Genomic DNA, 21,581 nt, shown 5'->3' with positions numbered 1-21,581 from the left:
CTCTCTCCAGGTCCCAACTCCGAAAGGAGGTGGGGGAGGGGGAAGCCTTTCTCGAGGCTGGTACTTCTGTAATGCACTTCCAGTCAATGTTCCTGGGCTAACAACGCTGTAAAACCTTCCCTCTGTTCCGGGGCGGCTGTCCCTTTAAGAAGCTGCCCCTCCCTGGGGAGGAAGAAGATATGCCCCCCCCCCCGCCCCCGCCAGCCTCTTAAAGGGCCAGTATCTCAATCCTCGTAGTCTCTTAAAGGGCCAGCGCCTCATTCCCCCATTCTCTACCCCCTCCCTTTTATTTAAAGTGGCAGCACCCCCTCCGGAGGGGTGGGGGGCGGCGGCGGCTGTTTCTTTAAGGCTCTCTTCGGCCGGCCCCACCCCCGCGCCTGTGCCCGCCCCGCCCGCAGCCCTTGCAGGCGAGGCCGAAGCAGCTAGGCTGGGTGTCCCGGGGCGCTGGGTGCAGCCATGGCCGGGGCGCGCCCGGGGGTCCACGCGCTGCAGCTGGAGCCGCTGCGGGTCCCCGAGACCCTGATACGGGGCAGCAAGTTCATCAAATGGGACGAGGTGAGTCTGGGGAGAAAGACACCCCCGCCAGTCCTAGGAGAGTCCTGTCCCGTCCCGGGAGACCCCTGCACCCGCCCCCCAGACCGGGATACCCTTACACCCGGGGCTCCCCCCCTCAGGAGAGACCGCCCCCCAGATCGGGAGACTACCTGCACCTGACCTCCCCCCCCCCGGGAGAGATTCGTCTTCCTTCCTTCCCCCTCTTGTTCCTAACCTGGGAGAAACCCCCTGCCCGGGGGAGAGGATTCCCACAGCCCGTATTCCTCCCAGCATCCCTCTGGAGAGTTCCCCTAGGCACTTCCCTCTTTCCCTATGTACCCTCAGACCCCCCTGCACTCCCTTCCTCTGAAGAGGCGACCCCCATGTACCTCCTATCTCCTTCCTGGGCAGTCCCCCCCAGGAGGGAGACCCTCAACATCACTCCCACCAGGAGAAAGTCCCCCCCCCCCAGTATCCTGAGGACCCCCCATAGCAACCTGGCAGGGGTGAGGGACATAGAGTGGGAAGAAATTATTCTGTGGGGAGCCCTTGACACCTCGGGGGAGACACTCCCATCCTCCCCGGCCCCTAGCAGTTGGTCTTTCTTGCCTCTCTCCTGCATCTCCCTTGGGGACAGTGTGTTGCCATGTACCCCAGGTCCACAGAGGGATTCCTCTGTGCTCCCTGTATAGCCCCCTAATGCCCTGCTCAGGCATCCCACGCTCTGTCCTGTGCCCCCCAAGTCTCACCCAGCTACCCCAAATTCCCATACCTGCCCTCTGAAGCCCCCTGCATAGTACTCCAAACTATCAGTTGGCTTGCAAGGGAAGGACTGTGTTGAGTGCCCCCCCCCTCCCCCAACTTCCTATCCCTGCTGCCCTCTGGGCCCCTCAAACCCCTAGGGAGAGCCCCACCATTCACCCCCAGCACATACCCCTACACTTTGTACACCAATTCCTTTCTGTATCCCTCCAGAGGGGGTCCACCGAGCCCCTGCATCCTAGGAAAGGGGAAGAATTTTGGGGGAGATCTCAGGCATAGGAGTAATTTAACTTCTAAATTTGGGGGGGCAGCTTCAGTCAGGCCAATGGGACTGCATGTGGGGGGGGGGGATTTTGTGCCTGTCCTGAGGCTTGCGGTTTGGGGGGGACAACACCCCCCTGTTCCCCCAACTACAACCATGACCCCAGGGTGGTGGTAGGATCTCCCTGGCTCCTCTTCCCCACACCAGCTGAATTTGCAATCTCAGGCCCAGCAATTCCCCCGTGGCTTGGCGCTCAGCCCCTGAAACCAAATAGGGAAGTGTGAGATGGAAAAGAGAGGACCCCATCAAGGAAGAAAGATTGGGGGGACCCCCCGCTAGACCCCCATCTAATGAGGCATAGAAACATAGCTCTGACTGCCCCTCCATCCTGACCCTCCTCCCCCTGCTATCCCAGCCCTGGGCTCCCCCCAGCTTTGCAGGAGCCCCTCAATCCTGACATGTAGTCTACCCCCACCCCTATGGGTTGGTTTGATTGACTCTAGCGCTGCTTTGGAACCCTTAGTGACTCCTTCCTTTCCACCTGCCCCCCCCTTTGGGGGTCAGATTTCCCTCCCCAGTCCTGGGAGGGAGGAAATGCAGCATAGTTGGGGGGAGGGGGCAGCAAAGGATCCCAGACACCTGGGTTCATATCTCCATGTGCATCTGTCCTCATTATAGGGAGGTGGAAGCACAGCAGGGGTTATGCACTTGAAGGTTTCCCTCCCCTGCCTTGAGCACCCCACCCCATAGCAGGATGCCCCTATTCACCCCTGACACCCTAGGGTTCCCAGCTCACACTGTAATTGGATGCTGCCAGGGCAGATTTGGATGGCTTGGAGGAGGCTGAGAGCTGGCCTTATCCGAACCTCCCCCCCCCCCCCCCACACACACACACATGGGCCTAGTACTGAGATGCAGCCGCCTCTGGGCTGGGACATGGCAGCAGGTTAAAAGCCCTCAGAGCCAGGACTGAGAGAGCCCTTTTCCCTGGAGGACCAGATTTAGGGATGGAGGGGACGAGGTCTCTCCTGATCCCAGCCCCCTTGTGCTCTGACTCCCCCTCCCCCAGCACTGGCATCCCCCCTTCTTTTTCGCTCTGGGGTGTGAAATCCTAACTGTGTTTGCACAGCTCAGAGAAACAAGCTCCCAGGTCCTTGGCCAAGCACCGCTCCACACCCCCCAGCAACTTCCCGACTAGCTGTGAGTGTGGCCAGGCCAAGGCCGCAAGGTGCCTCCCAGGGCCCCTCCCTCCCAGCAGCCCAGCTCTGCAGGTACCCCTCAGCCCCGACTCTCATCCCCCTGCTATCCCAGCCCTGGGCGCCCCCACCAAGCTTTGCTGGTTCCCCTCAACCCTGATCCGCAGCCCCTGCTATCTCAGATGTGCAGCTGTGTCAGATCATGCCTTGTAAGTTCAGGGCTGGGCAGGTGCCAGGCACTGCCTGGGACGGGTGGTACTAGGAAGGCTGGGGGGTTGGGCACTCCTTTGCACCACTCTCGGGCAAAGTCCTGGGGCATCAGCAGCTTTGTGATGCTGTTTTATTGCAGCTGAATCTGGGGTCCAAGGTCTTTCCCAAGTGAACAGGTGATGTCTGAGCCCCCATCCCCTCAGCCAATGGGTCCCTGCTGGGAGCGGCTGGGCTGGAGTAGCTGGGAGCTCCCCTCACAGCCAGTGCTCCTGCTTTGCTCCCTACAGCGCCCCCTGCTGGGAGAGTCTGGCCTGGAGTAGCCGGGAGCTCCCATTGTGTCCCAGTCTCTCTCTAGTCTCTTGTTTTTGGCTCTTGACTCATTCTCATGCATCCCCCTCCCCTGACTCTTTGCATTTAAGCCAGCAGCACAGAGGGGCCATTGACCAAGAAGCACATCAGGTCTCCATTCATTTCCTCCCTCCCCTCCCCCCCCGCCCCACCCCCCCCATACACACACACTTGAACAATGCACTGCCTAGGGGGAATCCTGTCTCCTGGAGGCCAAGGGGCCTCTCCAAGCAAGAGGGGTTAATAACCCCCACCATGTCCTCCCAGTGTCTGTGATCCCTGGGGTAGGGGAATAAGATACTCTCATGGGGATAAGTATCAGAGGGGTAGCCGTGTTAGTCTGAATCTGTAAAAAGCAACAGAGGGTCCTGTGGCAGCTTTAAGACTAAGAGAAGTATTGGCAGCATAAGCTTTCGTGGGTAAGTACCTCATACCCATGAAAGCTTATGCTCCCAATACTTCTCTTAGTCTTAAAGGTGCCACAGGACCCTCTGTCTCATGGGGATGGGTGTGGGGAGAGACCTAGTTAGGTCTGTGGGAGTGCCCTGTCTTGCTGGGGGGAGGTGCAATCTGGGATAGGTAGTGCTCTCTGCTTAGGATGCATTCACAACTCCACATGGGGGGCAGTAGGATTTGGAGGGGCCCTGACTGTGGATTGCCACCAGCACTGCAGGTCCTGGACCCCCAGACCAGGGCTCACCTACCCCCTGCTCATGGCTAATCCCCCCCCCACACACACACACAGATGCTAGAGCTTCCAGGCCAGCGCTCCCCTGTCCCCTCACCATGACTGATATTTCCCATGTGCCCACTCCTGCCAAAAATACCTGCACCTAGTAAGATCTGGGACACCACAGAGCTGGGGGACACTGAGCATCCGGAGGGATAGGCACGTGCAGGAAAGTCACTAGACTAAGTTTTTCCTCAAACCAGCCAGACCACATGGGGGGCTGTGGGGTAGGGATTGAGGGGCCCCAGCAGAGCTGGGGTGGGGAAATGGGGGAACCAAGGCCTGGGATAGCAGGGGGCTGTGGGTTGGGGGGCACTGGCAGAGCTGGGGGATGGGTAGATCCCAGGCCTGGGGTAGCCGGGGGCCATGGGTTGGGGTTGAGGGGCACTGGCAGAGCTGTCTGGGGGAGGGTAGAGCCCAGGGCTGGGCTGGCTGAATGGGTGCGGGTCTGGATCAGGAACAGACCCAGTTGCACTTACACTCCTTCCTCTCTGTGCCCCCAGGAGCCTACAACCCAGACTCTGGTGACGCTGCGGGTCGACCCCTTGGGATTCTTCCTCTACTGGAATGCGCCCCACATGGTAGGGCCCTGGCAGCACTTGTAGCGCGTGGCCTGAGCTGAAGCTGGTTTCTGCCTCTCCCCCGCCCCTCACGCCCCCATCAGGCCCTGCTGAGATGATAGAGCCCGGAAACACTTGGCACTTTCCCTGCCCTTATCGAGGTCAGCCAGGGAGCAAGACGGAAAAGGCCCCATGGCCGGAAATGTCTATCAGCCGCCCCCCACTTCCTCCCAGCCTGCCCTTCCTATGGCGCCCCCTGCTGACAGAGGCCAGCACTGGATGGGAGCTCCCCCCACAGCTGGCCATCCCACCCCGCTCCCCACAGTACCCCCTGCTGGGGCAGGCTGGGGTTGCAATACCCAGGAGCTCAGCCAGCCTGCTGCTGCTCTCCTGGAGCTGGCCTGGGAGGCTGGGTCACTCGCTCTTGGGGCTGAGCCATCAGGCCTGTTTGGCAGGAATTTGCTGGGGTGGTGCCAAGGGGCGGTCACCTGCCTGCCCCCTCCCTCGCCAGGCTCAGTCGGGGGGTGAGCCCTCCTTCCCCCAGTCTTGTCTCCCCAGCGTGCCCCACCCCCGCACTCTGATTTATGGTGTTGATACATTCTTAGGAGGGGGTGGTTCTTGCAGAGGGGAAGGGAAACAGAGGATTGGGGGTAGTGGGGGGGGGGAAGCAGCAAGTGGAGGGTGGGAGGGTAGAACTGGGGGGTGCAGAGTGGTGGGAGAGTTGAATTTGATTCAATCTGCATTCCAGGTCTCTTACCCTCCCCCCCCTTCACTCTTGCTGCTCCCCACCCCCTCTGAATTAAGTTGGTTTCCCAAGGGTGGCTAGTTTTGAGACACCCCCTGGTGGCTGGCTGGGTGGGGAGAGGGCTGCCGTAGGTCCCCTCTCAAGGGACCGTGTGGAAATTCTTGTGCTTCTCTCAGCTACAAAGGGTGGGCAGGTTCCAAGCTCTGCTGTGGTTTTCCCCCCCTTTTCCCTCCTTCCTCCCCCCCCACCCCCCCGCGCCATGGGTGGGGATGTGGTGGGGAGTGTTTCTGGTTTGGCCCCTCTCCCTCTCTGCCCTTTCCCATGACCCCCCAGCACAGCCACCCAGGCCTCACACAGGAAATGCCCCCCCACTGCCGCCCGCACACCCCAGGGGTGGGGCTGCCTCCCTCCTCCAGGCCCCAGATGGTCCCTCTCCTGAGCTTCCCTTACTCCTGGACCCCTATAGCCCCCTACCCTGTGTCATCCCCCCATTTCCCATCCTGGTGTCCCTGCCCCCCATGCGCCGTGTGCTGAGGGTGGGTACAGGATCCTGGGGCGGGGGGGGGGGGGCAGCAGGGATTCCCCCAGCAGCAGTTCCACAGGATTTGCCTGCCTTGGCAGCTGCTTTACATGTGGCTGGGATTGGTGCCCAGAGGCCGGACTGTTAGGCAGGAACTCCTCCTCCCACCCCCCCGGCTGTGGGGGTCTGCACTGCCCCAACTCTAAGGGGCATCTCGCCCCACCCCTCTTTTTGTCCCTGGCAGGAAGTTGACATCTTGGACATCAGCTCCATTCGAGACACACGCACTGGGCGCTATGCCAGAGTCCCAAAGGTGAGCGAGGGGCTCTGCCAGAACCAGCTGAAAGTGGGGGTGAAGAGACCGTACAGTCACAAACTGGTGCCTGTAGCCCACCCTCCTCACATGCGGGGAGAGACCCTACCACGACAAAGAGAGGGGATGGAGAGGGACTCTTCGATAATAAACTGGCGCATGCTGCCCTCCCCCACTGCAAGGGAGACCCTACAATAAGGAACCTAGTCCTCCATCCCAGCTTCCCCATGGCCAGTGTGGGTTGGCTGGGTAGCTGAGTGATCCCTGCCAAGCTCCACCCCCTCCCTCTTTAGGTTCCGGGCCCCACCCTGGGCCCCAGTTAGGGAGCATCTGCAAATTCCCTGTCATGGGAAGACAGCTCCCAGAACGGAGCTGGGAGAGTGAGGGGCACGGTTAGATCTAACACTCCCCTCGCTTCCTTGGGGGAGCCATGCCTGATGGGGGAGAGGAATAGGGTGCCTGGGAGACCCTCCCATAATGCACTGGGGGCCTAATCCTGGCTTGAGCTGAGAGACCCTACAAAACACAGCGGGGACACAGCAGGGGAGCCGGGCACTGGCTCATGATCCCAGAGATGGCCTGGAGTGGGGGTGGTTTTAACCCTGACTGGCTGAGCTGCCCAGTGTGGTTCCTCATGGGCGGGTGGGTGATGTCACAGCACTCTCTGCTGGCAGGCAGAGCATTGCTGGCTCACGCTATCCCCCAACCCCTGGCAGGATCCCAAGTTGCGGGAGATGCTGGGATTGGGGGGCTCAGAGCCGCGGCCCGAGGAGAACCTGCTGACTGTGGTGCATGGCCCAGACCTCGTCAACATCAGCTTCCTGAACTTCATGGCAGTGCAGGAGGACGTGGCCAAGGTGGGTGTGTGGTGGGTGAGCGGCAGCTGGCAGGGGACCAGGGTTGGCAATAGGGAGGGAGAATGAATGGGCAGTGTTGCCAACTATGGCGTGGGGGATGTTGGAGGGGGGCTGATGGGGTGGGTGGAAAAGGGGATACTGGGAATGGGGAGACAGTTGAGTGCCTGGGGGAATGGAGGGAGATGTGGGCGGGGAGGGAGACTGGCAGTGGGGGAAGGTGAGTGGGGAGCAAGCAGGAGTAAGCAATGGGGCATTGGGGGGGGCAGTACAGTACTGGGGGAGGAATGGAGGGGAGTCCATGGGGGAGGGGGTTGGCAGAAAGGTGCCAATAGGGCTGTGGGGAGAGAGCGGGGTAATCAGCAATGTGTGGGAGATGCTGGAAATGGAGGAGGGTTGGGTAGTGGATGGCCGGGGGTTGCCAAGTGAGTGGGGGTTGGAGACTGGAGGTTGCGTCTCAGATGGGGTTGGGGCAGGGTGGTGCCTAGTAACTATGTCCCATAGGAGCGCACCCTACTGGCTCACTAATGGGTGGGGGAAAGGGCATCCTTGGCACAGGGGAGGAAGGGGGCAGCAGCCCTGCGGGGTCTCATCTCTTTTCCCCCCACACTGTTCCCCCCAGGTCTGGACCGAGGAGCTTTTCAAACTGGCTATGAACATTCTGGCCCAAAATGCATCTCGCAACACCTTCCTGCAGAAAACGTAGGTCTTAGTGTCGGGCAAGGGGTCCCTATATAAATAGCTCATGCACCCTACTCCAGATGCAGCTGCATCCCAGCACCAGGCAAGGGATTCCTGTATACGCAGCCCCCGCACCCTACCCCAGAAGCATCTGTCTCCCAACGCTGGGCAAGGGATCCTGTATAAACAGCTCGTGGCACCCTACCCCAGAGCTGACTATGGTGAGGGGTGTCTGGCCAGGCTTTGCTGCTCTGTAACCTCTGTCTTGTTTCCTTCCCTCAGCTACACCCGGCTCAAACTCCAGGTGAACCAGGAGAGCCGGATCCCAGTGAAGAAGTACGTTTCCCGCCCTGCCTCCTGCTCCCTTTACTGTAGTAGGGAGTAGCCAGGGACCCACCAGGCCCATGGGTGGTGTTTCCAAACCCCTGACTGAAGATGAGCTCTGCTGGTACCTCTCAGTCCCGACCCACAGGCCCCCCCCCCCCCACTGCTCTGCTAGTGCCCCTCAATCCTGACCCGCAGCCCCCTCTAACCTGAGCTCTGCCGGTGCCCTTCAGTCCTGACCCACAACCTGCCCCTCCAACCCTTGCTCTGCTGGTGTCCTTCAGTCCGAACTGCAGGCTTCCCACTCTCCTGTCTCCCCAGCATCCTGAAGATGTTCTCAGCCGATAAGAAGCGTGTGGAGACAGCTCTGGAGTCCTGTGGCCTTAACTTCAATCGGGTATGTCCCTCCCCTCCAGCCACTCACCCCAGCTGCCTCGTGCCCCCAAGCGACTGACATGCACCCTTGTTATTCTCCCCAGAGTGAGTCGATCAAGCCAGACGAGTTCACCCTGGAGATCTTCGAGCGCTTCCTGAACAAGCTCTGCTTGCGCCCTGACATCGACAAAATCCTGCTGGAGATGTGGGTGCTGGCCCCCCCGGGGTGCCGCTGGGAGGGTGGGCTAGTGTCTGGGGCATGGCTTTGGGACTGCAGCAGAGGGTCCACTGTCAGGAGCAGGGGGCAATCTGGGAATCGGGGGTGGGGCGCCTGCTGAGGGTATCTGGAGAGGGTCCATTGTCTGGTGGGGTGGCACTGGCGATGCCGCAGGGGGAGGGGTTATGTGTGTTTGTGGGGTGGGGAAGGAAGGCTCCCAGCCACCAGGGAAGTTGGAGGAGGGGGGTTCAGCATCTAACTGGAATGGCAGTGACCTGCCAAAGGTGGGGGTGCTGTGGGGGTGAGGTTGCCTGTGGAGGGTGTTGCCTGGTGGGTAACATCTCTTTTCTCCTTCTCCTCCTCCTCCCCCCCCCCCCCCCCAGTGGGGCGAAGGGGAAGCCCTACCTGAGCCTGGACCAGTTGATGGATTTCATCAACCAGCGGCAGCGGGACCCGCGGCTGAATGAGGTGCTGTACCCTCCCCTCAGCTGCGCCCAGGTGCGCCAGCTGATCGACAAGTACGAGCCCAACCGCCAGTTCCTGGAGCGTGGTGAGCCCCTGGGGGGCGGGGACAGCTAGCAGGGAGTGGGGGTGGAACCGGAGTGCAGATGGCAGGGCTCGGGGGAGCCCTGGGACAGGGCTGAGGGAGACTGGGGAGGGGAATGGCAGTAGGGGTGCAGGAGGACTGGGTACCCTGCTGGGGGCTGGTCGTCCTCACTAACCTCCTGCCCCCCAGACCAGATGTCCATGGAGGGGTTCGGGCGCTACCTGGGCGGGGAGGAGAACAGCATCGTCCCCCCTGAAAAGCTGGACCTGAGTGATGACATGAACCAGCCACTGAGCAGTTACTTCATCAATTCCTCCCACAACACCTACCTCACAGGTACGGGCCCCCTGGACCACCCCCCCATAAACCCTCCCTCACAGGTACCGCCCCCCCCATCAACCCCTCCCACAACACCCACCTCACAGGTATGGGGCCCCTAGACCACCCCCCCATAAACCCTCCCTCACAGGTACAGGCGCCCTCGACCGCCCCCCATCAACTCCTCTATCACAGGTACGGGCCTCCCCAAACTGCCCCCCCATCAATTCCTCCCACAAAACCTACCTCACAGGTACGGGGGGGCCTGAACTGCCCCATCAACCCCTTCCCCAATGCCTACCTCGCAGGTATTGGGGGGCCATCCCCTAGCACCCTCTGAGCTCCACAACTACCATGCAGGTCTGGGGGACTCCCTGGCATCCCTAGGGATGGCCCTACCATGTCCCCCCTCATAGACCCCAGGTACTGCCCCTTGTTCCTCCTCCTCCCTGTGGTGGTAGTTGTGGTGTGTGTGTGTGTGTGAGACAGATGTGAGGTGGGTGTGTGCTAGGAAGGGTCTGGAGTTTGTGTTGGGAGTGTGTGTGTATGGGCTGGGTCAGGGCTGTGTGTTTGGGGGGGGTTGTATGTATGGGCAGGATGGGGGTTGGCGGGGTCTGTGGAATGGGTGGGTTTGTGGGGTCAGGGTTGTTTGCCGGGGATCTGTATGTATGGGCGGGGGTCTGTGTGTTTGGAGTCTGGGAGGGTCAGGGTGTCCATGGGGTGCTGATGCTGAGACCTTTCCCTCCCTGCCCCAGCGGGCCAGCTGACGGGGAACTCCTCGGTGGAGATGTATCGACAGGTGCTGCTGAGTGGCTGCCGCTGCATTGAACTTGACTGCTGGAAGGGGCGGCCCCAGGACGAAGAGCCCTTCATCACGCATGGCTTCACCATGACAACCGAGATCCCTTTCAAGGTACTGACTGACGCACCCCTGGAACCCTCCATTGCTCCCAGGGATGTGGGGCTGGAGGGGCCACAAGAGGCCACCAAGTCCAGCCCCTTGCGCTGAAGCAGGACCAATAAACCTTGACCTTTGCTGACTGGTGTTTGCCCAACCAGGTCTTAAACACCTCCAGTGACAGGGAGTCCAACCTCCCTTGGAAGCCTGTCCCAGAGCTGAGCTACCCTTAGAGTCCTAACATTCTGCCTCACATCTGGCCTAAATCTCCCTTGTTGCAGATCAAGCCCATTAGGGTCCTGCCTTCAGGGGCCACGGAGAACAATTGATCCCCATTCTCTTTGTAGCAGCCCTTAACATATTGGAAGACTGTTAGCAGGTCCCCTCAGTCTTCTTTTCTCATAACTAAACAAGCCCAGTGTTTTTAACCTTTCCTCCTAGGTCAGGGTTTCTAAACCTTTTAGCATTTTTGCTGCTCATCTCTGGACTCTCCAATTTGTCCACATCTTTCCTGAAGTGTGATGCCCAGAACTGGACAACTGCACACAGTACTGCAGCTGAGGCTTCCCCAGTGCTGAGTAGAGTGGGGCGGTTACCTCCCATGTCGTACATACAACATATCTGTTAATAACCCCCCCCCCAAAATTTATATTAGCCTTTGTCACAACAGCATCATGTTGTTGACTCATTTGAACTGTGATTCACTATCAGCCCCAGATCCTTCTCAGCCGTATGATCACCTAGCCAGATCTTCCCCATTTTGTAATGGTGCGTTTGATTTTTCCTTCCCAATTGCAGTACTTTGCACTTGTCTTTACTGAATTTCATCTTGTTGATTTCAGATCTCTTCTCTAATTGGGCAAGGTTGTTCTGATTTCTAAGCCTGCCCTACAAAGTGCTTGCAACCCCTCCCAGCTTGGGTCATCTGCACATGCTGTGAGCACACTCTCCACTTTACTGAAAACGTGGAATGGTACCGGACCCAGGATTGACCCTTGTGCCAGCTGTGGGACCCCACTGGATACCCCCCCACACACACATTTGACAGCAAACCATTGATAACTGCCCTTTGAGTAGGGCCTTTCATCCAGTTTGGCACCCCTCGGATAGTAATATAATCTAGACCACATCTCCCTAATTTGCTTATGACAGCTTCACCAGGATTGTGACTATTCCATTAAGATACTGGGGACCTCCCTCCCCCCCCCCCAGTCCTGGACTCCTGACCCACAGTCCTCTGATGTTTCCATCCTGGACTTCCCCAGGCCCACAGCTCTGCTGGTGCACTCCGTCCCAACCAGCAGCCCCTTGTTATGCCAGCCCTGACTCTGGTCTCCCCCGGCTCTAGGAGGTGATTGAGGCCATCGCTGAAAGTGCTTTCAAGACCTCCCCATTCCCCGTCATCCTGTCCTTTGAGAACCACGTTGACTCGTGAGTAATCCCCGTGGGCCCCCGCCAGCGCTTCCGTCCTGCTCCCTGGGGCACATCCTGCTGGGAGAGCCTGGGGCTCCATAGCTCTAATGGCCCCTTCACTCTGCCCTCAGGGCCAAGCAGCAGGCTAAGATGGCCGAATACTGCCGCAGCATCTTTGGGGATGCTCTACTGATCGATCCCCTGGAGAAGTACCCGGTGAGGTGGCCGAAGTGGGGGGCAAGGAAGTGGGGGGATCAGGCATGGAGGCAAGAAAGAGGAGTATCTAGGCATGGGGGTGGGGTGCAAGGGGGAGAGGAGGGTTATCCAGGAATGGGGGGCAGGGGGCAAGTGTATCAAGAAGCTGGAGGTCAGGGTTGGGGGTATTTGGGAGAGTGTGGGGAAGTGGGGAGAGGATTGGGGGTGTGTGTGGATGAATGGGTCATGAATTTCTGCGGATGGGGGGGCAGACAGGGTGTCTGGAGGAGGGAGTTGGGTCAGTGGGGATTGGGGGGAGAGAAAGGGGGCTGTCCATGGGGTCTCCATCCCCTAATGGCTGGCAGGCCCTGTTCTAACCCTTGTCCCCCCTCAGCTGCAACCGGGCGTGGTGCTGCCCAGCCCCCAGGAGCTCATGGGCCGCATCCTGGTGAAGAACAAGAAGCGGCGGCAGCGGCGGGCGAGCAAGGGCCCTGAGGGGAGCAGCATCCGCAAGCGCCTGCTGGAGTCCACAGTGAGCGACGCGGGGCCAGGCCTTGGGGATCTGCCCTCGCCCCCACCGGGTACGTACCCCTCCCCAGCCTGTGTATCCCCCCCCACCACCTCCCCCCCCCCACGGTGTGTACTCTGGATCCACCCCCACTGGGTACGTACCCCCTCCACAGCCGGTGTGCCCCCCCACTGGGTACGTACCCCGGATCCGCCCTGGCTCCCATGGGGTACGTACCTCCCCAGCTAGTGCCACCCCCTGCCAGGTACTTACCCCCTGGATCTGCCCTCACCGCCCCCCCGTCCAGTGCAACCCTCATGCCAAGCACCCTGGGCTCTGTACTTCCTTTCCCCACCAACCTCAGGGACAGCTTGGGCATAGACAAGCCTGGCCCCCGCCCCAGCTGAGGGGGGAATCGGGCAGTGCTTCCCTTCCAGGCTCTGCCACGATCTCCCCTCTCCCCACAACCATGCAGTGCGCTCCTCCCCATGGAGCTTTCCCCTCAGGGGTGGGGCAGGAATATGATACCCCCCCATGGGTGCTGTGGGGTCTGCACAGGGAAATGCCCCTTCTAGATGTGGGGTCCACCCTCCATTTTCTGTGTCACTGGGGAGCTGGGGGCACCTTCTCCCCCCTCCCATCAGCTCTGTGGTGCTCACCCCCCTCCCCCACCCCCAGGCTCCCCCTATGTCGAGCAGCACAAGGGGGCCACCCCTCCGGTCATTGCCAACGGGGAGGAGAAGGCGCCACCGGAGAGACTGGCCAAGCTGGCAGAGCCCCGTAAATCCATTGGTGAGTGGGGAGGGAGGCACGTCCCATCCCTAACATTTCCCCCCCCTCCCCCCCCCGGCCAAGCATCAGAGCCTGGGGGGGGGGGGGTCAGGAGGAGGGGTCTGAGTGATGAGGGGGCCTGTGTGTGGAAGGGGTCTGTGGTGGGGTTTGGGGCTAGGGCACTGGGGTGACAGTCCTGTGCAGGGGAATGTGGGGAGGCTGGGGGCAGAGAGGTTGGGTCTCCCTGGTGGGGAGCAGGGGGTTGGGGGGGGGTGTTTAAGGGTGGGGTGTCTGATGGTCCAGGATCTCTAACCCTTCTCTCCCCCTCCCCTCCACCCCTCCAGACCGGGAGGCTGACAGCGAAGAGGAGGAGGAGGAAGAGCAGCCAGACCCCAAGAAGCCCACAACAGATGAGGTAAAGGGGGGCCATGGGGGCTCCATTTCTGGGGGCTGCCCCGAGGGGGGGTCTCCCCTCCTGCCCCCTGGTTTGTAACATGGGGGGGTTACTAGGTGGGGGTGACTAGGATGTGAGCAGCACTGAGATGGCAGATGTGGGGGTCGATAGCCAGCTGTGCCTGCCCAGCCCCCGAACCTTTGCAGAGAGGACTTTGCTTCTTGGGGAAGTGGCCTTGGGACCCCAAGTTGGCTGCCCTGACCTCCCACCCCCACCCCCCCACAGGGCACGGCCAGCAGCGAGGTGAACGCCACCGAGGAGATGTCCACACTGGTGAATTACATCGAACCCGTCAAATTCAAATCCTTCCAGGCTGCCAGCAGTGAGTGTTGGGGTGGGGAGGCTGTCTGGGGGGCAGAGAGGTGCGGGGCGCTGAGATCCAAGAGTCTGGAAGGGTAGGAGCTCTTTGTGCGGTGGGCTTGGCTGGGGTCAGAATGCTTGGGGAGTTATGGGGGGATAGAGTTTGAGGGGCTAGAGTGGAGGAGTGGGCAGGGATGTCTGTGAGGATGGATGGGGTGTGATGGTCTGGGGGGAGGGGAATTTGGGGGGGAGCTACCCGGGGGGGGGCTCAGTGGAGGGTTGGGTGTTGCTGACCATGGAAATGTGGCGGGGGGGGCTGATGCTGCAGGAAGGGGTCTCTCCACAGGGGGGCGCTAATGCACTCCCCCTTACTGCCCATAGAGCGGGACAAGTCCTTCGAGATGTCGTCCTTCGTGGAGACTAAGGGGCTGGAGCAGCTCACCAAGAGCCCCATGGAGTTTGTCGAGTATCCTGCCGGGGGCAGTAGTGGGGGGCAGGGAGCTGCGGGGTGGGGGTGGTATAGTGGGGAGGGCAGAGGTAGGTTTGGTGGAGCTAGCAGGAAAAAGTAGGGTAGGTGGGGGGGAGCAGGGAGCAGTGGGGGGATTGGGGAGGGCAGGAAAGGGAGGGCTGGTTTGTAGGAGGGGGTGAGCTGCAGGGTAGGGGCGGGTGCTCCTGTGGGGGGGCTGTTGGCCGCTGTCTCCCACTGCTACCTTGACACCCCGCCATGTGCCCAGATACAACAAGAAGCAGCTAAGCCGCATCTACCCCAAGGGCACACGGGTCGACTCCTCCAATTACATGCCCCAGCTCTTCTGGAATGCCGGTTGCCAGATGGTGGCACTCAACTTCCAGTCCCTCGGTGAGGATCCCCCTCAGTCGTGACCCGCAGCCCCCAGCTAGCCCCCAGGCTCCCCCCAGCTCTGCCAGTGCCTCTCAATCCCTGGTGCTGGGGGACCCCAGTGCGATTGGAGTCCTCGGGAGTAGTTACTGTGTCATGTTCCCTCAGCACCTTCCCTCTTAGTACCATTCATTTTGCACCCCCTACCCAACTGAGGTTGTGCCAGTGATGTGGGGGGGTGGGGTGAATGAGGCTTCCCACAGTCTTTCAGTGCCCTGCCCCTAATCTCCACCTCCTCATGGGGGTCCTGTTACTCTCCAGACCTGCCAATGCAGCTGAACCTGGGCATGTTTGAGTACAACCGGCGCAGCGGGTACCTGCTGAAGCCCGAGTTCATGAGGCGTGAGGACAAGCCCTTCGACCCCTTCACTGAGAACATCGTGGACGGCATTGTGGCCAACACGGTCAAGGTCAAGGTGAAAGCTGGGGGACTGATGCCAACCCATCCTGGTGGGCATGAGGGTGGGGGAGTATGGGGTGTGTTTGGGGCACAGGGATATGTGGGGCCTATGGGACATGTGGGGCTGGGGCTTGTCAGGGGGCACTTGGGGGTGTCAGGTGGGATCAACTGTATGTGGGGGGGTCATTAGTGATTCTGACCCCTTCTCCTCCTCTTCCCCCCCCCCTCCCCCCCAGATAATCTCAGGGCAGTTCCTGTCAGACAAGCGGGTGGGCATCTATGTGGAAGTGGACATGTTTGGCCTCCCTGTCGACACCAAGCGCAAATTCCGGACGCGCCCATCCCAAGGGAACTCCTTCAACCCCGTCTGGGATGAGGAGCCCTTCGTCTTCCCCAAGGTAAGGCCGCTGGAGCGGGGCAGTTGATACCACTGTGTGGGCAGGGTCGGAACAGTGTCCAGCCTCTTCCCAAGTCCAGGTGTGGATGGTCCCTCCTCCTGTGGGTCCCAGGAGCAGCATCTAACCCCCCCCCCCTTTGCTCCCCCAGGTTGTGCTGCCCACGCTGGCATCCCTGCGCATTGCTGTATTTGAGGAGGGGGGTAAATTTGTCGGGCACCGGATCCTGCCTGTCTCCGCCATCCGGTCTGGTAAACGGAGCCGCCTGGGGTCCCTGCCTTCACCCCACCTTTTGCCAAGGGAATGGGGGATATGCTGGTTACTCGACAACCTCCCCCATGAGCTCTCGGCCTGGTCCCATCATACATTGTTCTAGGCCCGTCACTGAGGCAACGGGGAGGGGATTTGTGAGATGTGAATTACCCAGAACCCCCTGCAGTGGGCACCAGATGCATTGCTCCTGCCCCCTAGAGTTATTTCTGCCCCTCCCGCCCCAGTTCGGTCAGCTCTCCCCCCTTAGGGTCCTGTGGGCAGCCTTGTCTCTGTCCCCTGGGGGGCCTGGGGGCACTCCCTACCCAGCCCCCAATAATGCTGGGGGGCACAGTGCCCCCATAAACCCAAGCGTGCTCCCCCCCCATTTGGTCTGGGCTGACCCCCTCCTGTGTCTGTGCCCTCCCGACCAGGGTACCACTACATCTGCCTGCGCAGTGAGAGCAACCAGCCACTGAGCCTGCCCGCCCTGCTGGTCTACACAGAAGCCAATGATTATATCCCAGACGACCACCAGGGTACGTCCTGCTGTGGGGCTGGCTGGAGGGGAGCCGGGGCTGGTGGGATGTCTCTGGAAGAGGGTGTCTATTTGGAGGAATGAGGGAGTGTGGCCTGGGATGTTGGGGGGAGGGGGGAGAGTAAACGGGGGGGCTGTGGTGGGGACTGGGGGGGAATTTCCCTCCCATGTATCTTTCAGCCTCCTATTGCTACCCCTTAGACTACGCAGAGGCCCTGATCAACCCCATTAAACACGTCAGCCTCATGGACCAGCGGGCAAAACAGCTGGTGGCGCTGATTGGAGACAGCGAGGTGAGTGGGGGATGGGCATAGGGTACCAGAACGGGGGCGGGGGTGGGAGAATGTGGGATAATGGATCTGGAGGAGGGAGGGTGCGTGCAGTAGTGGCTCTGAGGGAGAAGGGGAATGGGGTATCAGATGGGGGATGCTTAGGGCAAGTTGGGGGGCAGTGGATCTGGGTCTGAGGATAATGGGGTACTGGTGAGGGGCGGGATCCCACTCCATCTAGAGGTATGGCTTGGTGGGGGCTCTAGGAAGGAGTCAACAGGAGTTTCAGCAGGGGGTGGGTCTTGGGGACAGGTTGAGGGGAGCCCACTGAACCCATCCTTGAGCCCCTCTCTTCCCCAGGAGAATGCAGAGAAGCCACGGGAAACACCTGGGAAGCAGCGAGCTGATGTGGTGGCCGAGCCCTCCACGGACCCCCGACAGCCACCCGCTGTCCTGCTGCCCCCTGCCGGCAGCCCCAGTGTCGCCAGCCCAGGCAAGGGAGATCTGATTCCTGTCCCCATTGGGGGGGCAGGGTTATAAGCTGGGGGAGGCTTCCCTTTAATGTGGGGGAGGGAGTGTCCCCTATAAGGGGCGGGGGTGTGTGTCATAGGCTGCATGAGGATGGGGGGTTCTCCTGTGATGGGGAATGGTGCAATGGAGCCAATCCCAGTGGCATGTGGGGGATGCATAATGGCAGAGACCCCTGTGGTCCAGTCCAGTCTTCAGAGCTATAGCCCTTTTGGGGGTCTGGAAGAGATGGGGGTGGGGGTGTTTTTCCTCATGCCTCCCCTTAACAACTGCCTCCTCCCCACTGCAGGGCAAAGGGATGACCTCATTGCCAGTGTCCTCGCAGGTAAGGGCTGCACCAGAGCATAGGACACTGCCTCCCACTGACCCCACGTTCCTCAGCTTGGAGGTAGTGGGAGGAATCAGCTTTGTTGTTACCAGCCCCCTGTGTCCCTCCCCAGAGGCAGCTGCATCTCAGCACTGGCTTCCTGTGTATGCAGGGATTAGGGGATGCTGAGACCCTCCTCCCCTCCCTCTATTCCAGAGGTGGCCCCCCAGTCCCTGGAGGAGCTGCGGCAGCAAAAGGGCTACATCAAGTTGCTGAAGAAGCAGTACCGGGAGCTGAAGGAGCTACGCAAGAAGCACATGAAGAACATCTCCAGCCTCAACAAGAAGCAGAGCACCCGGGCCAACCAGCTGCACAGCGACAGCCTCCGGCGCCGCTCCCAAGTGGAGCGGAGCCTGCGCCGTGGGCACCAGGAGTGAGTGTCCCCCTCATGGCTCTGCTGGTGCCCCTCAGTCCTGACCTGCAGCCCCTACCACTGCCTCTCCCACAGCCCCCTGTTATCCCAGCCCTGAGCTCCTCCCCCCAACTCTGTCCCTCAGTCCCGACCCACAGTCCCCACCATGCTGACATTCTCTGTCCCTTGCAGTGCCAACGGCTCACTGGAGGCACTGGAGCAAGAGGTGTCTCGGCAGAAGCTGGAGCTGAAGGAGGGGCAGATGCGGGGACTGCTGCAGCTGCGGGAAACCCAGCACCAGCTGGAGAGAGCCCGCAAAAAGGAGCACCTGCAACAGGTATCTAGGAGGGCGGGCAGAGGAGCATCGGAATAAGGGGCAGCTCAAACAGGTACCCTTCCGGAGGAGGGCACAGGGCAGCTCCCAAAGATCCCCTGCAACTGGGGGTTGGGGCGGAACTGCACATGGGTATCTAGGGAAGGGGTTCCAGGAACTAGGAGGGGAGGGTATCGGGGGTGGAATGCAAGGGGCGCACTTTGGTGGGAGGCAATGTGGGATTGCTAGCTGGGAGGGGAGTTTGGGGGAAGGGAAGCTGCCAGGGTCAGAGATCTAACAGCAAATGCCCTGACACTGCTCCCGTCTGTCCCCACCCACCCACAAGGCCCAGCAGCGGCTGCGGGAAATTGCCCAGGACTGCCAGGCTGCCCAGCTGAAGAGAGTCAAGGAGACAAGTGAGAGGTTAGTACCAGGGGTGGGGACAGGCAATGGCAGTTTCCCCAGTACACTGCTCCCCCTAGGGCTGATAGATCTCTGTGCCCCTCCCCAGGGAGAAGAAGGAGCTGCAGAAAATCCTGGACCGCAAGAGGCACAACAGCATCACAGAAGCCAAATCCCGGGAGAAGCAGAAGAAAGACGTGTGAGTGGCAGGAGCGAGTGGGAGCTAGCGGTGTTGGGCCGGTGAGGGGAGGAGAGGAGTGAGCTACTGGGGGGGAAAGGGATTAGTGGGGGGCAGAGGCTAGTGGTGGAACAGGAAAGGAGAGAGCTAGCAGGGGTGGGCCCAGTGCTGGGGGAGGTGACCTGCCCAACCCCAGCCCCAGGAGTGGCAGGACTAGGGCTGTGGGCCCCAGTGCACATAGGGGTGGTGGGGAGGGGAGGCAACATGAATCCTGGGTCACGGATCTGTGTCACTGGGGGATAGGGCATACAGATCCCTGTGCTGCGGGGGCTGGGGTATGTCCCAGCCAGTTCTGAGCGTGATCAGTCTGGGGGACTGGAGTTGACCCTTTATGGGAAGGGGCTGTCCCGTCTGATGGTCTGTCTCTTCCTCCCCTCCATCCCTGCAGGGAGTTGACGGAGATTAACAGGAGACACATCAACGAATCAGTGAACTCCATCCGCAGGGTGAGTGCCCCCCACGTTGCTTCGCTTTGCCCCCCACATCAGCCATTTGGGGGGGGAGAGAACAGCCAGCTGCCCCACTTGTGACCTGTCCAGGTATATGGGATCCCTGTAAGATCTGAGCATTAGTGGGGGCAGCTCTCCTGCTAGTCCTGCCCCTCATTCATTCCCTGGGCAGCGACCGGCTCACAGCACCCCTTTCCCTTGGTCTACTCCGCTAAGAAACTCTCTTTCCCCCTCTCCGCAGCTGGAGGAAGCCCAGAAGCGGCGCCAGGAGAAGCTTGTGGCCGGGCACCAGGAGATCCTACAGCAAATAGAGGAAGAGGAGCCCAAGGTGAGTGTGGCAGGGGGGTGAGTGGCAGTGCCAGGGGGTGTCTCTCATGGACCCAGTTGCCCTAGCAGGGGGGAGTGAGTGGGGCAGGTGCTGTTCTAGGGTCATCCCAGGGAGCCCTGGATGCCTGCAGTGTGGGGAGGAGCTATGGGCCCATCATGCAGTGTGGAGGAGTGATTGTGCAGCTTCAGGCCCTAGAGTAGCCGTGGGGGATGGGGGTCTGTCCCATTGTGTCCCCCCACCAACACCCCTCTCCCCTCCCCTGCAGCTGGTGGAGGAGCTGGAGCGGGAGTGCGAGCTGGAGGCACAGGCCCTGCCCCAGGAGATCCGCCGCTTCCTCCAAGCTGAGCTGGAGGTGGGGGTGAGAAATGGGCACCCCCCTGCTGCCCCTCAAGAAGAGGAGGAGGATGAGAGCACCGTGCTGTGAAGCGCCGGGGGGGCCTGGCACCGCTCCTGCTGCGGAGAACACCGTGCTGGGAGATGCGCCCCGCCCCCCCCCCCAGCCACCCCACTGGGGAGACCACTGCTGAGATGGGGGGGTTGCCCTGGCACCTCCACACCCCCTACAACCAGCATGTGTTGCAGGGGGAGAGGGAGGTGGCACTGTGCCCCCTTCATGCACTGGGCCAGAGGGGCATGCAGAGTCTCTGCCTATGGGGTGTTCTAAGAGGTGGGGGTGCAGGGGTGGGGGGCTATATGGGGTGGGGCCACTGCAAATACACTAAGACACACTTTTTAAATAAATTTTTACTTTTTTTAATCAGCAACCCCCACCTTGATGCCTCTGGGGAGGCTGCCCCACAGATTATTCAGGGGGCTTGATGCTGCCAGGGGGCTGCCTCATTGTGAAGTGGAGGCTGTTCCCTGTCCTGACAACCCCCACCCAAAGATGAGATTGTGGGGGGTAACCTGTTGTGCCCCCCCTTATGACCTGGGGCTGATCCTTGGGGGAACCTCAAAGCAGGATAAAAAGGGCTATTTTTATATAAAACCTTTTTTAATCCTATTTTTTACTGATTTGTATCTTTGTAGTTTTTTTGGGGGGCAGCTGGGTGTGACACTCCCTCCTTCCCCAGGGACAGATGTAACATAAGAGCCTTTTATTCTTCTACAGATTATTTTGTATGGGGGGAGAGGTAAGGGGGTAAAATGCCCCTGACTGTAACTTTTTTCCTGGCTAATTTTTTTTTTAAATGCAGAATTTCAATAAATCTGCCTCCAGGGAGTGACCAGCCTCTTCTCTGGTGGGGGGTGGGTGGGTGGGTGGGGGGGGGGAGGTCCTGCCCCCGCCCCCAGAGCAGCTCCCCTGTGAACCCAAGGTGCAGTGCACCTGCTGTGGGCTGGGCTAAATCTACCCTCCGCTGGGGGGGACCTGGGAAAGTTCTGTCGGTGGGAGGAGGTGTCATCCCCCTACATGGCTTCTGCTCTGAGACTCCCAGCTGGCGCTTGGGAATGTGAGAGGAGGGTCCCTCCCTGTTCGACTCCCCCACCCCCTCCCATCAGGTTCACAACCCACTGTAGTGCAGAGGTAAACACTGGTGCCTGGGTTGTGTCCCCCCAGCTCAGGGGCACGTCCCCCCTGGGCCAGCACGCAGAGCTCTGCCAAAGGCCTAGGAATGTTGGTGCCTGTTGAAGCCAAAAGAAATGGCCCTTAGACCTGATGAACTGGGGGGAAAGGCCCTGTATCCTGCCCCCCCAGCCAGTCCCCCTATCCTGGGACTAGATTGGCATTAGCACCCCCTGGAGCACAAAGACACAACACTTTTAGTACAAAGTTTTGTTTCTATTTGTTTCTCTTTTTTTTTTTTTTTTTTTTTTTTTCT

The 21,581-nt window shown here is 60.3% G+C and overlaps 1 protein-coding gene across 2 annotated transcripts; it reads left to right on the top strand.

Moving 5' to 3' along the window:
- Positions 1 to 386: 386 nt before the first annotated feature.
- On the top strand, positions 387 to 21,008 carry PLCB3 (phospholipase C beta 3). 2 transcript variants are annotated; one of them, XM_054034990.1, is made up of 33 exons: positions 387 to 555; positions 4,546 to 4,623; positions 6,112 to 6,180; positions 6,897 to 7,037; positions 7,657 to 7,736; positions 7,998 to 8,051; positions 8,361 to 8,436; positions 8,519 to 8,619; positions 9,015 to 9,181; positions 9,368 to 9,514; positions 10,252 to 10,409; positions 11,743 to 11,825; positions 11,939 to 12,023; positions 12,397 to 12,583; positions 13,189 to 13,302; positions 13,626 to 13,696; positions 13,961 to 14,057; positions 14,417 to 14,501; positions 14,770 to 14,894; positions 15,195 to 15,349; positions 15,570 to 15,731; positions 15,880 to 15,979; positions 16,412 to 16,516; positions 16,717 to 16,808; positions 17,145 to 17,277; positions 17,602 to 17,637; positions 17,836 to 18,052; positions 18,224 to 18,368; positions 18,691 to 18,767; positions 18,856 to 18,945; positions 19,373 to 19,430; positions 19,675 to 19,761; positions 20,027 to 21,008. In XM_054034990.1, the coding sequence occupies exons 1-33, from the start codon at positions 457 to 459 to the stop codon at positions 20,183 to 20,185; spliced, it is 3,633 nt and encodes a 1,210-aa protein (XP_053890965.1). In that variant the 5' UTR covers positions 387 to 456; the 3' UTR covers positions 20,186 to 21,008. The 2 variants fall into 2 exon arrangements, with proteins under 2 accessions (XP_053890965.1, XP_053890967.1); XM_054034992.1 differs by lacking the exon at positions 17,602 to 17,637.
- The last annotated feature ends 573 nt before the right edge of the window (positions 21,009 to 21,581 follow it).

Source organism: Malaclemys terrapin, chromosome 7 (genome assembly GCF_027887155.1).
Source record: "Malaclemys terrapin pileata isolate rMalTer1 chromosome 7, rMalTer1.hap1, whole genome shotgun sequence".
NCBI lineage: Eukaryota > Metazoa > Chordata > Testudines > Emydidae > Malaclemys > Malaclemys terrapin.
Note: the sequence above shows the minus strand (reverse complement) of the source record. Positions and strands in the feature narration are given on the sequence as shown.

Excerpts from the sequence above, each read along its gene's own strand:
- PLCB3 (XM_054034990.1), top strand. The coding sequence starts at position 457 with ATGGCCGGGGCGCGCCCGGGGGTCCACGCGCTGCAGCTGGAGCCGCTG. Across the intron at positions 556-4,545 it reads AGTTCATCAAATGGGACGAG|GAGCCTACAACCCAGACTCT; the intron begins GTGAGTCTGGGG and ends CTGTGCCCCCAG. Across the intron at positions 13,303-13,625 it reads AGAGCCCCGTAAATCCATTG|ACCGGGAGGCTGACAGCGAA; the intron begins GTGAGTGGGGAG and ends CCACCCCTCCAG.